At 40.0% G+C, this 15,019-nt stretch overlaps 1 protein-coding gene across 1 annotated transcript; it reads right to left on the minus strand.

The window, feature by feature from the left end:
- Window positions 1-3,319: 3,319 nt before the first annotated feature.
- Window positions 3,320-12,598, minus strand: LOC306696404 (uncharacterized protein). Its single transcript, XM_079160008.1, has 2 exons — window positions 12,392-12,598; window positions 3,320-6,778 (listed from the first exon to the last, which is right to left on the minus strand). Exons 1-2 carry the CDS (start codon window positions 12,582-12,584, stop codon window positions 5,184-5,186), a joined length of 1,788 nt encoding a protein of 595 aa, XP_079016134.1. The 5' UTR covers window positions 12,585-12,598; the 3' UTR covers window positions 3,320-5,183.
- Between the last annotated feature and the right edge of the window lie 2,421 nt (window positions 12,599-15,019).

Consider the following 15,019-nt stretch of genomic DNA (forward strand, 5'->3'; position numbering starts at 1 on the left):
GCCCAGGGGTGGGCAATTAATTTTTACCGGGGGGCCGCATGAGCAACCCGAGCACTGCTGGAGGGCCACATCGACAATATTTCAATTAAATTTTGCTCAATATTATTTTTGATATACCGTAAGATAAATAATAATAATTTCATCACCTAACTTGACTTTATACAAAAGCAGATTGCTTTTGATGGTTTTATTTAAACTCTTAATCCTTAAATATTTATATTAGGCTATGTGAAATTGAAATAAGAAAACAAAAACAATCATTGAATCACTGCAATTTATTTTTATTTTTTTATTAATTTATTAATATTAATATTATATTCATATTAATTTATTTTTAATATTATTTTATCTCTGGGGGTGTGAAGTTTGGTAAAAAGTCCTTGTTGGGTTTGCAGTTTTACCATCAACGCATCAGCCTCCCTTGCGTGCTCTTCATCAGACAGATTCCGGTATTTATCCTCGTGCTTCGTCGTGTAGTGGCGATTCAAATTATAATCTTTAAACACAGCAACCTGTGTACCACAAATTAAGCACACGGCTTTACCTTTAATTTCTGTAAAGAAATACTTGGCATACTTGTTGAAAACACGGCATTCGTCATCAAATTTTCTTTTTTTAGCGTGAGCGGACATCTCGGGGGTAACCGGGCATCACTTGTCGCTGTGCACCTTCACTCACAGGTTACGCACGGACATACGTCCATAAATAACACTTTTCAAAATAAAAGCAGCACAGTTGTATTGCACGCACGACATAGATGTTTTTTAAAATGTATTTTGTAATTTGTGATTGCCGCTGTTCACCTTCACTCACAATCACGCACGCGCATACGTCCACACGGAAGTAATACAAATAACGCTTTTCAAAACAAAAGCAGCACCGTTGTATTGCACACTCGACATAGATATTTTTTTAATTTATTTTGTAATTTATGATTGGCCTCACGCGGGCCGGACAGGGACGCACAAAGGGCCGGATGTGGCCCGCGGGCCGTAAGATGCCCAGGTCTGATCTAGCCAGAGGTGATTTATTGTACAGTCTAACAGCAGAGGGCAGGAACGTTCTCCTGTGTCTGTCCTTGTGACAGCGGAGCTGGATCAGTCTGTTGGAGAAAGTGCTCTGCTGTCCCTGCAGTAGGAGGTGGAGAGGACGGTCCGGGTTTCTTCAGTGTCCTCCTCTCCACCACCTTTTCCAGATTGTCCAGTTTGCAGCCAATGATGGAGCCGGCCTTCTTAATAAGTTTATTAAGTCTATTGGTGTCTCCGGCTCCAATGCTGCTCCCGCAGTAGACTAAGGAGAAGTACAGTGCACTGGCCACAACAGACTGGAAGAACATCTCCAACATCTTGTTGCACACGTTGAAGGATCGACGATTTCTCAAGAAAGAGAGTCGACTCATCCCCTTCTTGAGACACCCAGGAACTTGTACTCCTCCACAATGTCCACATCCTCTCCCAGAACTCTCAGCGGTTGTGGAGCCATCGTCTTCCTCCTGAAGTCGACCACCATCTCTCTGGCCTTGGCCACGTTCAGAAGCAGGTGATTTCTACCGGCCCACTCCACAAAGTCATCCACTACTGCCCTGTGACCCTCTTCCCGCCCACTGCAGAGTCATCAGAGAACTTCTGCAGATGGCATGACCCTGAGTTGTACTGGAAGTCAGTGGTGTACAAGGTGAACAGTGTGGGAGGGAAAATACATGTGTGCTTTAAATATATTTGGGTAAAATAATAAAAATAATTTCAAATCTAGTCCTGTATATTCACATCACTGAGGCTGGGTATTTGTGCTCTTTTTGGCCGCCTCAACTTTGTAAGAGTTTGTGACACGCAGCTCATGCAAAATTCCATCTTCAATACAACAACATCACAATAGTATGCATAAGGAACAGGGTGCGGGCGAGATTTCTAATGCAGAGGTAGAGCAAGCGCCGGTCACTAGGACGTGCTACCAGGGGCGAAATCTGGAGTGAGACATAGGGTAGAAGGGAGGTATAAAGTATGCAATGCAATTGTAATGCGTTTTTTTTCGAGTCCGGACTGCCCTGCTTACTTGTACTCCTTGTGATGCAAATAAACCTGCGTGAACTGAAGAAAATTCAATAACTCTCGTGTTCTGTGGGTGTTCGTTACTGAGTTCCTAATAGTGAGATACTGTGGAGTAATAGAGAGAAGACACATCACAGGGATGTAAAGAGTTAAACATCAAAACATCAAACATGTTTGAAGGCACAGCGACAAAAACAGGAATAGATCAAAACTTTAAAGCACTTCTTCTCAGAAGATGATCCTGAATATTAATTATTAATCGACACTGCATCCAGTAGAAACTGATAATTCCCTCGTTTGCAGTATCACTGAAACTGTTAATATATATTTAATGTAGATTTAAACTTTCGGTTGTATTTTGCTTTTTAACAGTTTAATAATTATTTTTAGACATATGCTGCTTTATGGTGTATTTGATTCTAAATGGACCATAATTTACTAAATGAACATCATGCTGTATTGAAGAAGACTTGAAACTAGAGATTGAGACCATAAACTCATGTTTACAATGTTTACTGAGGAAATAAATCAAGAGAGAAGTAGTCATTTTCTCATAGACTTCTATACAACCAGAGGAGTCGCCCCCTGATGGACATTAGAGAAAATGCACGTTTTAAGACACTTACTCATTAAAGTGGTGTACACATTAATGCATCAATAATTATAATACAATATATTATTTAGAAATTAACCTCAAGTCGATATTGATGTTAATCCTTTTGAACTTTCAAGTAAATATTTGAATGCAGAACTTTCACTTGTAACAGTATTACTATTTTTAGGTAAGTAAAAGATGTAAATACTTCCTTCACCACTGGTTACTACCACTCGTTAGCAAGACATGCTAATTCTTGCAGCTAACACTATAGCAGATTAACAGGCTGTTTAATTCAGCCCTTAAGCTTTTTCTCATGTTTTTGGTTTTGTAAAGGGTTAAAAATAGAAAGCAGCATCCTGAGAACTCCATCTGCTGAGACTCTCAACAGACCACTATGACCTGCAAGGTGAGAGTCACATGACCGGTGGAGGCTTCAGTATAGACCAGTTTTGGGGTTTTCTCGTGGTGTCTGATAACAGCTTTGCTGTCTCTTATAAGGGAGCTGGTTCCCCGTAAATAAACTGTTACCACCTTACATAAATATGTTGACGGCTGGAACAATTTACTAACTGAATACCTTTATTATTCAATCAAATATCAAGTTATTCAAACAATAAAAATCAGTACAATCACATACATTTAACAAACTGTAGCCACAAGATGAAAACAGTGTGAATTAAGTACCGTAAATTCCGGACAATAGAGTGCACCTATATATAGGCCGCACCTGCTAATTTTTAAAAGAAATTGTACATAAATAAGCCGCACTTGTCTACAAGTCGCAGGTGTCCCCGTTGAAACATTGAGGTATTAACGCGACAAGACAATAAATGCCGGTAACATCCACAACTACATACATACCGCAAGTGCTTTTTTTCAGAACAGTGCTTTTAACCGTGTAAATAACCCGATTCGTGTTTGGCAAGAAATCTGTTGCCTCTTGTTGCATGTTTTTTTTCTGAATTTGTTATGTCTTTCCTGTTTTAAGACGAAATGCCTTTATTTTGAAGGCAGCTCTCAGAGTAAAAACGGAAGTAGAACTGTGCGCGCGAAGAGAGAGAGTAAAGTAAGGAGAATATGACGGTTGAGAACGTATATTAATGGTACGGCATTAGTACCCCCCTCCCGAAGAGGCACAAGGTTGGTTAATAACTAATAACTGTAATAACTAATAACTGTAATAACTAATAACTGTAACAACTAATAACTAATGACTGTAACAACTGTAATAACTGCGTGTGTTTTTTAACTGACATAAGTAACGGCTCTATGTGTGTAGGCTATAGTAATGCCAACGGGAAGGAAATGCTAAGACATATTTGTTGCTATGTACACAGCTCTTACGTTGTTTGTGGGATTTATAAAGAAAGACTGATCGCTTTTAACTTGAAAGCTGCATCATGTGCATTTCTTCGTGTCTTTTCCATGATGAGGGTGCGTGCACGAAGCGCAAAATGGGTGATCTGAAGAATTAAGTGTGAGTTCGTTTGCCGAAACAGTTTCATTGGTCCACTGTGACCTGTTCGGTAATTTCATTGGTCAGATTAGCCGCATCGTTGTAAAAGCCGCAGTCTCAAAGCGTGTGAAAAGAAGTAGCGGCTTATATGCCGGAATTTACGGTACAAAACCACACTATAAAAAACACATTTAAAGCTGCTGAATTACAAACTCAGAACAAATTCATGATTGAAGGATTGCCTCCGCACGGCTCTCAATATGGCAGCAAGGGTGCAACAGTTCACACAACAACAACAGTGCTGACAGAGCTAACAATATTAAGCTTGGAACGGCTTTATCAGCTGTAAATATTGGCAATATTTGACAAAAAAAAACAGGTAATTCAATCCAAGGTTACTTCATTTACTGATCTTAAACAAGTTTGATCTCAAGAGTATATAAGATTATAGATTTATCAATTAATGAAAGATCACTTAAAAATTATCATTAAATTAACACTTTGATGCTGCAGGTACTCAAGTAAAGTACCTCAAAAATGTCAAGTACAATACTTAAGTTAATGTACTTAGTTACATTCCACCACCGCTAAAAGATCACAAAATTGTTTACAAGAGCACAAAGTTCTTCATAGAACTAGCCTCTTGATTTTGGTCTCAAAATGCACCAGATTGATGCATTTAACTTTAAAATGTACAACACTTTCTTCCAGGTGAGCGTGCCCCGGACCCCTCTATAAAACAAACACTAACTAGAAAATAAAAACTCAATTAGTCTACTAGATCAAACTAAAGACAGTACTAAGCTCCCTGCCAACGTGAGGAGGAGTCACCTTAAACAAAGCATGGATCTCTCAGAGCAATCAAGGTGTATTGTGTCACTGATCGCAAGCGGGGGCTAATTGTGTGTGAGGACAGGGTTTTGAGGGAAACAATTCAAAATATGAACGTGAAATCAATGAGCAATGCTCTCAAATTAAAACATGCTTTTGAATAAAGATCGGAAAAAAGCACCACATTTCTTCCCCTGCGTTATGTGCCATGTGGTGTGTCAGATTTACCTTTTGTTTACAAACAGAACCACTAAAGCTGGTTATCTGTTGTATGAGTAATCATGTGTAACTTCAGAGCTGATTTATGCCGAAACCTTTTATCACACACTGAGCAGCTGAACGGTTTCTCTCCTGTGTGGATTCTCATGTGTGCCCGTAAATTTTGAAACATTTTAAAAGATTTCTTACAAACTGTGCAGCTGAAAGGTTTCTCTCCTGTGTGGATTCTCATGTGCATCTTTAAAGTTGAACACTGCTTAAAAGATTTCTTACAAACTGTGCAGCTGAATGGTTTCTCTCCTGTGTGGATTCTCATGTGTATCTGTAAATGTGAACGCTGGTTAAACGATTTCTTACAGACTGAGCAGCTGAAAGGTTTCTCTCCTGTGTGGTTCATCATGTGTCTCTGTACATTTGAACGACTTTTAAAATATTTCTTACAAACTGTGCAGCTAAAAGGATTCTCTCCAGTGTGGTTTCTCATGTGTCTCTGTAAATTTGAACACTGCTTAAAAGATTTCTTACAAACTTTGCAGCTGAAAGGATTCTCTCCTGTGTGGATTCTCATGTGGCTCTGTAAATGTGGTTGCTGGTTAAAAGATTCCTTACAGACTGAGCAGCTGAAAGGTTTCTCTCCTGTGTGGATTCTCATGTGTGTCTGTAAATGTGGTTGCTGGTTAAAAGATTTCTTACAAACTGTGCAGCTGAAAGGTTTCTCTCCTGTGTGGATTCTCATGTGTGTCTTCAAAGATGAACAATGGTTATAAGATTCCTGACAAACTGAGCAGCTGAAAGGTTTCTCTCCTTTGTGGATTCTCATGTGTGTCTTTAAAGTTGAACAATGGTTAAAAGATTTCTTACAAACTGAGCAGCTGAAAGGTTTCTCTCCTTTGTGGATTCCCATGTGTGTCTTTAAAGTTGAACAATGGTTAAAAGATTTCTTACAAACTAAGCAGCTGAAAGGTTTCTCCCCTGTGTGGATTCTTATGCGTGTCTTCAGTTCTCCACTTGTCCCAGTTGTTTTCCAACACTTCAAAGATTTTAAACCTGACTGAGGTTCTCTGGTCTCCTTCCAATCACGACTGTCATCAGTGTCAGAAGATTCTCCAGTCTTCTCAACAGTATCTGGTTCTGGATGTCTATCTGGATCTGAGTTCCTGTCTGGTTCTGGTCCTCCACAGTCCTCTCCATCAGCATCTGTTTCCATCAGCTCAGTTTGTCTTTTATGAAGCTGTGAGGACTGAGCTTCCTCTTCATCATCTTCACTCTTCACAGGAGTGAATGAGAACTTGACATCAGCCTCTTCCAGACCTTGAAGCTGCTCTCCCTCCTGACTGGTCCAGAGTTCCTCCTGTTCCTCTTTAATGTGTGGGGGCTCTGGGTCCTCCTGTTCCTCTTTAATGTGTGGGGGCTCTGGGTCCTCCTGTTCTTCTTTAATGTGTGGGGGCTCTGGGTCCTCCTGCTCCTCTTTAATGTGTGGGGGCTCTGGGTCCTCCTGTTCTTCTTTAATGTGTGGGGGTTCTGGGTCTTCCTGTTCCTCTTTAATGTCCTCCAGGTCCAGACTGGAGCTCCCCTCCTGCTGCTCAGGGGGAACGTCTTCTTTAACCACCAACAGCTGCTGGACGTCTGCAGGAAAACAGTAAACACACACAGAGACGTTACGAAGAAATATTAGTATTGAGCAAATAGTCTCCTGTAGATACACTTTGTCTTCCTGCCATCATTCCCTCTTACACTCCCTGTGCAGTTACCAAACAGACATACCGACACAAATTGTAAAAGACACAAAGCACCAGCAGCAATGAGGTCATCAATAGTTTATATGGCAAAAAAGTGTGGCACTATCCAACATTGTTAAGAAGTATTCAAAGAACCTGCATCCTCCATAAAGTCCGTCAGATATTTGATCATGTTGGCAGTTATATTTGACTAATGTATGCTGCACTCCAGTGTATCCATGGACCCAGATAATATAATATCACACTCTCTTGTGACCATGAACATAGGAAATATTTTAGAATTCAACCAGCTGCAAAATCCACGTGGTGTTATCAAAGAGAACAAACTTGTATTTTAAGTGTAAATATTGTAATGTCATGAGAAGTTAATGAGAAGGCTAGTGTGAGGTGGTGCAAGGAAATTCACAAAAACAGGAAAAAAAAAATCAAGGTTCCCAAAAAGAAGGTGAAGTTTTATTCTTCAGCTGATCATTGAAGGGAATATAGCCCCAATCAACCGAGTCTCACTCCAAACTACATTGAAACGTTATCAGCTGGAGCATAAACAGAATTAAAGCTGCAAGCAGCATTGATCGGGCCCTTGCATATTCACGGACGTCGAGGGTACTGGCAGGACTCTGGTTGATGCAGCCATGCATTTCTGTGACCATCATACACTGCGTGCACGAGTTAAACAGTAATTCATGTGTCGACCAATGGCGTAGCCGGGTCATTTTGCCAGTCTTAAGCCTTGAATGTTTTGAGTGTACCTCTGAATACAACTGTTATGCCCCCTGACTTAACGATGCCTGCTTTCGAGGCTGAAGTAGAAGATGACTTATGTTTAATTGCTGCACATTATGAGATTCCTGTATCTAGGTCTTGGATTAAGCAGGAGTTAAAGTCTATTATTCGGAATGGCTTGGCAGAAAAAGGTGTGTTTCTTCTAGCAGGTCCTGAGCAACAGACTCCAGCAGATGATCCTGAGGCAGCTGCTGCAGGGATGGCATTTACTGAGGATCTGATGAGTCCTCCCCATGCGGCTAGGCCACTTGAGGAAAAACCACCCCTCTCTTTGTCATGGTTTGATCCATTATCTCTTGATTCTTCTCCTTTGTCTAGTGTAGGTGCCTGTTTAAAGGTGCGCTTAGTCCGTCTTGAATTTGAAGCAAACGAAAAAGCACGTAAAGAGGAGCTAGAATTTCAGTTAAACCGCAGTAAGCTTGAAGTTGACACTGCTATTAAAATCCACCAGCTTGAGTTAGAGTCTCAAAAGAATGCTACTGAACCTTCAGCTGTGTTTTCTCCTTCAGTTTCAACTCCTTTGGCATTCGATGTTAGCAAAAACTTCGCTCTGGTCCCTTCATACCGGGAAACTGAAGTAGAAGCTTATTTCAGTGCATTTGAATGGATTGCTGCTGCCTTGCATTGGCCCAAGGATTTTGAATACATTGCTGTATTTTTCAATGTTCAAGACCACAACTTGAACTTTCAGGTTCAGATTTTTTTTTCAAATGAACAAAACGTTTGACCTGGATTTAGCTGCATAGTCTGGCCTCTTCTACTACAATGCCAGTTGGTTGGTCAGGCCCAAGAGGCGTGTGCCACGCTTTCTATTGAGGTCAGTCTTGAGTAAGAATTCAGGGACTGTGTTCCAGAGTGGACCATGGTTTATTTGAATGAACAGAAAGCAACTACCTTGCAGGAAGCTGCCGTCCTGGCAGAAGAGTTGTGGAAAACCAGAGGCCGATGAGGATACTGAGAGACACTGGTGGGTCGCAGTCCTCCATTCTCGCTGATCTTCTGCCTCTCAGCACTGAGACCTCTTGTGATGCTTGTGCAATAGTATGGGGCATTGAGATGGGCTATGTACCTGCCTCACTACTTCGAGTTCATGTCCAGTCCAAACTAATCTCTGGGTTCTTTGATGTTGCTGCGCGCTACTCATTTCCTATAAAAGGGTTTGAGGTCATTATGGGAAATGATATAGCTGGGGATAAGGTACTGCCTACTCCTGAAGTTGTGGATATCCCCGTTACTAGTCCAGATGGGGATGAAGTGTTGAAAAGTCATCCTGACGTGTTTTCTGTCAGTGTCCTCACCAGATCACATACTCGTAAACAGAAAGAGGAAACCAACCTGGCCGACTCCATACTTACACGTCTTGGCAGAAGACAAGCTGCCCCCCGTTGATCGTCGGGATTCTACACCTCCGGAAGAGGACCTAACCACTCCCACAGGGAGTTTGTCACCATTGCCTGTGACACGTGAGTCACTGATTGAAGCTCAGAAAGCTGATGCTAGTCTAACTAAATAGTTCGGGGAGTGACGGAGGTAGCAAGTGAGAACATGACCGTCATTCTATACAGAAGATGGGATCTTGATGCGAAGATGGGTTTCACGGCCTCTGTTAAAAGATGAGGGAATGGATGAAGTTTGGGGGTACCGTGAACCAAGTAGTTGTTCCCATTATGTACAGACAAACGGTTTTGCAACTAGCACATGAACATCCATAGTCTGGTCACTTAGGTGTTACAAAAACCAATGACCGTATCCTCCAGCATTTTTTCTGGCCAGATCTAAAGGCTAACTTAGCAAAGTTCTGTAGGACTTGTCGAGTTTGCCAAATTAGTGGTAAGCCTAATCAAGTGGACCACCTGTTCCTCTCAAACCCATACCTGTCATGAAAACACAAGACAGACATTTTGATGAAACGTGCTGAAACATTTTATTCCTGTTGCACAGCAGTGGAACGTTTCACACAAAGTCACACACTGAGCACAGATAGTGAAGAGATATAACAGCTACTGTGTAAAGGGAATACTGCTGTTAAAAAGAACCTTATTTGTTTAAAGTGTTTGCAAACCAAATGTTATTGCCCTTTTGTTCATATAGCAGTACCTTTAAAATAAAAGTGCACAATACACTACCTTTGAATTGATTATTGGACTTTGCCATAACAATGCGATTAATCTCAAAAAATCCATGCGATTAATAATTGTAATCGTTGCCCAGCACTAATATTTATAGTATACTTTAAACAGTTAAATATATTGTTCAATTTGAAGAAAAAAAATTTGCCTTGGCAATAAAAAAAAAGTATCGGCTCAGGCACCGGTATCGTTTTAAAAGTATCGTTTTAGCACCGGTATCGGAAAAAACCCAATCGATACCCATCCCTAATTATGAGTGCTTTCAACCCCCATGTAGTTGCAACCCAGCCATCAAGAGGACGTGGGAGCAAGTAAAAACTAAGCACAAAAACATTATTCAGAATGGTGAGTCAATACAATATGTGCCATGGTAATGTCATGAACACATCCATAAGTTTCTTAATCGCCATATTAAACTTTACGAACAGCACGGCATGCAGCGGCTTTCCCGATGTTCTCCGCATCGCATACACTGTACAAAAATGTACCACTCGTAAAAAAAGCGCGAGGCTGCATACAGTCTGTGAGACACTCAATGCTCGGCTGCGGCGTGTGGTGTTCGCAATGTATGGCTCGAGAAGGTCTTGTAAATAAATGATTCGTTGTCGGCAGAATCGATAGAGCTCGTACAGGAAGTCATGATGTGATAACGGATCTTGGCGATCTCAAAGAATTTGTGGTGCCATACCTGGGGTTCAAACTTAATGGAAGCTTTTTAAGAGTTCTCAGCCTTTTATTTTGTAAAGTTTTCTCCTGTTTTTGTGACTAGTTAGGGAGTTCAGTATTGTTTTTGTTTGTTCGTAGGCCAGCTGAACTCTTCTTTTCCAGGTAGTGTGGGGGTTTTGTTTATTATGTTGGCCTGAGAGACCCTGACGGCCACGCTTCCTTTTTTTAGTTGGTTTGTTCCTGTTCATCTATACTGTTAATAAATTTAACTAATTGCAGCTGCCTTATCCTCTTGGTTTTTTGTTAAACTTTTGCCAAGATTTTCCATCACCTTTTATGTTACTTCCTATGCACACTATATAGGCCTTAACGACAACCATAACTGTAAGCCTGTAAAAATCGACAAAAAACAGAATGTGTGTGAATGCGCTTCAGTGTTAGTAACACTGTCAAAGTAAATGCAGGTCGTTTGTTTGTGCAGGTAGCTCTGACAATCACTGCTGAGTGGCTCAAAGCTGGAAGAGTCGAGGAGAAATAGGAGAATGTTTAGTTCCATGTGGAAAAAAAAAACATATATTTGTAAAGAAATAAGTTTAAGCCAAAAGGTGAGCCAATGTAGAATAATCTATCATATAAATTAGGCTGGGTGCAGTTTGATTTTATTGAACAAACTTCACGTTGCATGAAATTACTTTACATTACGGCCTTGCTCCAAAATGAACAAAAACAATTAAATTGACTATTCATGAAAATTCCACGTACAAGCGCGATTTTTAAACCTTTTTTATCCAATTTCAGCTCTCCAAACATCTTAGTTTGCACATATTTAGATCAGAGAAGTCTTTTTCTGGTGGTGTGGCTACGAACACTTTTAATAGGTTCTGTGTTTGGGCCGCTGTATTTTTTTTAAAAGTCTACATGTGATACATCGGCTTACCAAATGTTATACATCTAGGTGAAACGTACTGCGAGGGCTGCATTGTTTAAAAATCGAGTTTTTAAAGAGTTTTGTTTGGAATATGTATAATAAGCATATCATTTAGTTATCACTACTGAGAATGTGAGCAGTACTTTTTGAATAAAAGTGCGCAATACACTACTTTTGAATTAATTGAATTTTGCGCATAATGCGATTAATCACAGAAAAATCATGCGATTGATCACAATAAAAAATTTGAATCGTTGCCCAGCACTAAATATAATATGATATCTTAATTTATTGAGACGCCCCTATGGACCTTGTTATAGGGAGGTAAAGATCAGGAGACGTAAACATGAAGTGTAATTATGAATAATGGTGTTAAGTTAAGAGATGATGAGTTTTCACTGTTAATTTACCGTCTCAATTAAATGTTGATGCTTCCATGACCAAGTTAAGCAAATGAGACTGAGGACAACTATGTAGAATAAAAGATGTTCACTTTGCCTAATATGTAGCTTACAGAGTTCTCATGTTTCCTTACCTCCTCATCCCTCACTCCCGTTACTGTCCATGCTGCATCTGTCCCGTTGTTTTAAAAAGCTAAATAAGTTATAAGCATGACTGCATCCAGCTAGCCCAACCTTTCTGGTGTACAGCTACTAGAGAAGCTTCGCGTGTTCTGCTAGTCTGCTGTCTGATTGTGAGGTCAGGCTGATCTGGGATCAGCTCTTTCTCCGCCAAAGTTCTCCTCTCAAACGGGTCTTGGAGGAGTAGTGCTCGCGCTCGCCTATAGAGACTAGTCCCAACGAGAACGCGCAGCTCGGAGCAATACAGATTTGGGCCCAAACTGAATCTATTTGAGGACGCTGATTAGCTAAATTGTATGTCACACATTTATATCTTTAATCAGCAATTGGCTAAACTGTTTCATAGAGCCGTCACGGAGTCCTCCGCTCCGACTACGTCCGTGCTCCGGGCCTAATAAATAAAGTGAACCAACCTGCTCTGTGTAACCGCAGCTGAGGGTTGAAAACAGCGTCCAGTAGTTTCCTTTGTCTCTCGTTCTGCTCTTTTAAAGTAGAACGTTCCTCCTCGTACTCTGCTATCGTTCTTTCAAACAGACCAAATATCTCTTCAACAGCCGCAGTTAGTCGCTGGTTGACTAAACATCTCAGCATTTGGACTTTAGACATTTTCACTAAACCACAGAAACGTTTCCTCCAGACAAACTCCGGAAGATATACCGAGACGGACTGTTGTGCGTTAATAAAAGGTCCGAGTAGCACCAACAAGCTTGGGAACATTTAGTTCCACATGTAGATGTAATATGTGGTAACCGTAACAGTTGTACTTGTATAATATAATTGATGAAATATATACTATTATAACGAAGCATAAGAACTATTTAAACATTAACATACCGTTTGTCTTTTCCATATCTACACCCTTGTATATGTATTTAATGTTCAATACTATGATATTATAATGTATATCACAGACAATTGTATTCTTTACACAGAAGACAAGCAACATTTTTTCATTCCAAGTATAAATGAACTGAAACTGAATGTCATCTTTATAAGAGCCAGGGTGTATAAAACAAACAACTCCAAAACATCTCTCTATATAACACACACAACTCTCACTTGATGTACTGTTTCTATTTTAAACTTTGTTTATTGGTTGTTGACTCTGGCTTCTGTTTTTTTCTTCAGTACTTTTCCATTTTGGATATATATATTTTATATTCATTAGATTAAAAATTGACAGTTTAAAATCATTGTTTATAGAAGACTCCAACTCTGATAGAGTAGATGTTTACAAATGGTCACTGTTAACGTACAATCATGAAGAAATGCATGCTGGGTAGCTCCCAACTAGCAGATTTATACCTCACTAACACAAATCTGAACGAGACACACACATGAAATCGTATGACAGCAGCCAAAGAGCTCTAATGACAGAATTCCATTATCTACTCTCAATTTTGGGTCAAGACTGTAACTTTAATACTGAGGCAAGTGTTTTTTTTACTTGTTTTGTACTTTATGCAAATGTCACTGAAATTGCAGAATTTTACTCTGACATTTTTATTTACTGCTTTTATGGCAATTAATAAGTGAGATAAGCACAATTATTATTTATTCATTGTTTTATTTATCTATATTTTATTCTATTGCATCAGTTATTAGATGTTGACTAACTGGAGCTCTTTATTGCTTTCATTTTGAAGGAAATAAAATACCTCAAGCATTTCTTTCCCCTCAAGATGAATACCACATTAAAAAGATTTTATTTTTTGATTTAGTGAATAAAGTTGATATTCACTGAATGCAGGAAAAACCTTTATCCAGCTTATTGGCGCATTAGCTCCACGTTCTGCACACATACCACATCAACCTATAACTTATCCTCCATGTTTTACACTATAGCATGTCCAAAAAAGTCATTAAAAGTCATTGTAGACTACACCTATAGAGTCTAAGACTCAGTACTCCAGAGTGTCCTGCTTTCTGCCAATGACGATATTCCTGCTGCACAGTCACTGGATTCTTTACATAGCTTAAGGTGAGTATGTATTTACACAGTTGTGTTTTGTAGTTGGATTACCATTTGTGAAGGTTTGTACTTTATTCACTCAATTAAAAATATCTGCTCAGGTGATACAAGCATCCACAAAAGCGCATGTCCTCTTTGGATGTGACCTTAATTTGACCTAAATTTGAAACAAATATCCTCGTGAAGGAGGTGAGCAGCATCCTCCACCTTCTCTTTAACTACCTCTACCTGGACATGGTGCACTGCGGCCTGAAGGGGGCAGTAGATGCAGTGGTGGAAGAAGGACTCTGGTCTATTTCTTGGATGAAAGAAGTAATGCACCAGTGAGTAGAAATACTCAAAATCGTTCTTACAAAAAAAGTACAACTGTATCAGTAATAAAATGTACTTAACGTTCCAAAAGTAAAAGTACGCATTATGCAGAATGGCCCATATCAGAATATGACAAAAACTATTACTGATTTATTTATGAGTTCATCTGTTTAAAATGTCATCTGATAAAGATTCAGTTATTCCTATTTAGTCAATAACTGTACTTAAGTACAAATTCATGTTATATATACTTTACTTGAGAATTTCCATTTCATGAAACTTTCTACTCCATTACATCTCGGAGGTAAATATTGTACTTTGTACTACATTTGTCTGACAGCTTTAGTTACAGTTTTTCATCTCCTTCCTGTCCAGTTACTCGTACTTCTCTACCTTGACAACATTGTGGTTTTCTCTTCCTCAGTAGAACAGCATCTGGAGAGACTGGAGGTGGTGCTGGGTCGGCTTCAACAGGAGGGTCTTAAGGCGAAACTCTCCAAATGTGCGTTTTTCCAGCATGAAGTGCGTTACTTGGCAAGAGGGCAAGATTTCCGTCCCGTCTGTCCAGAGCAACCATCGCCAATGCAAGAGATTCTGGAGAGAGACTCGTGCCACCCTACTTCGGTCTTCCGAACAAAACAAGCGTCTGGCTGACCGCCCCCACCTATCTCCCTGGCCAACAGGTCTGGCTTTCCACCAAAGACATACCCCTAAGCACAGAATCCAAGACACTCTCCCCCAGATACATTGGCCTGTT

This window comes from Pholis gunnellus (genome assembly GCF_910591455.1).
Source record: "Pholis gunnellus genome assembly, chromosome: 5".
Taxonomy (NCBI): Eukaryota; Metazoa; Chordata; class Actinopteri; order Perciformes; family Pholidae; genus Pholis; species Pholis gunnellus.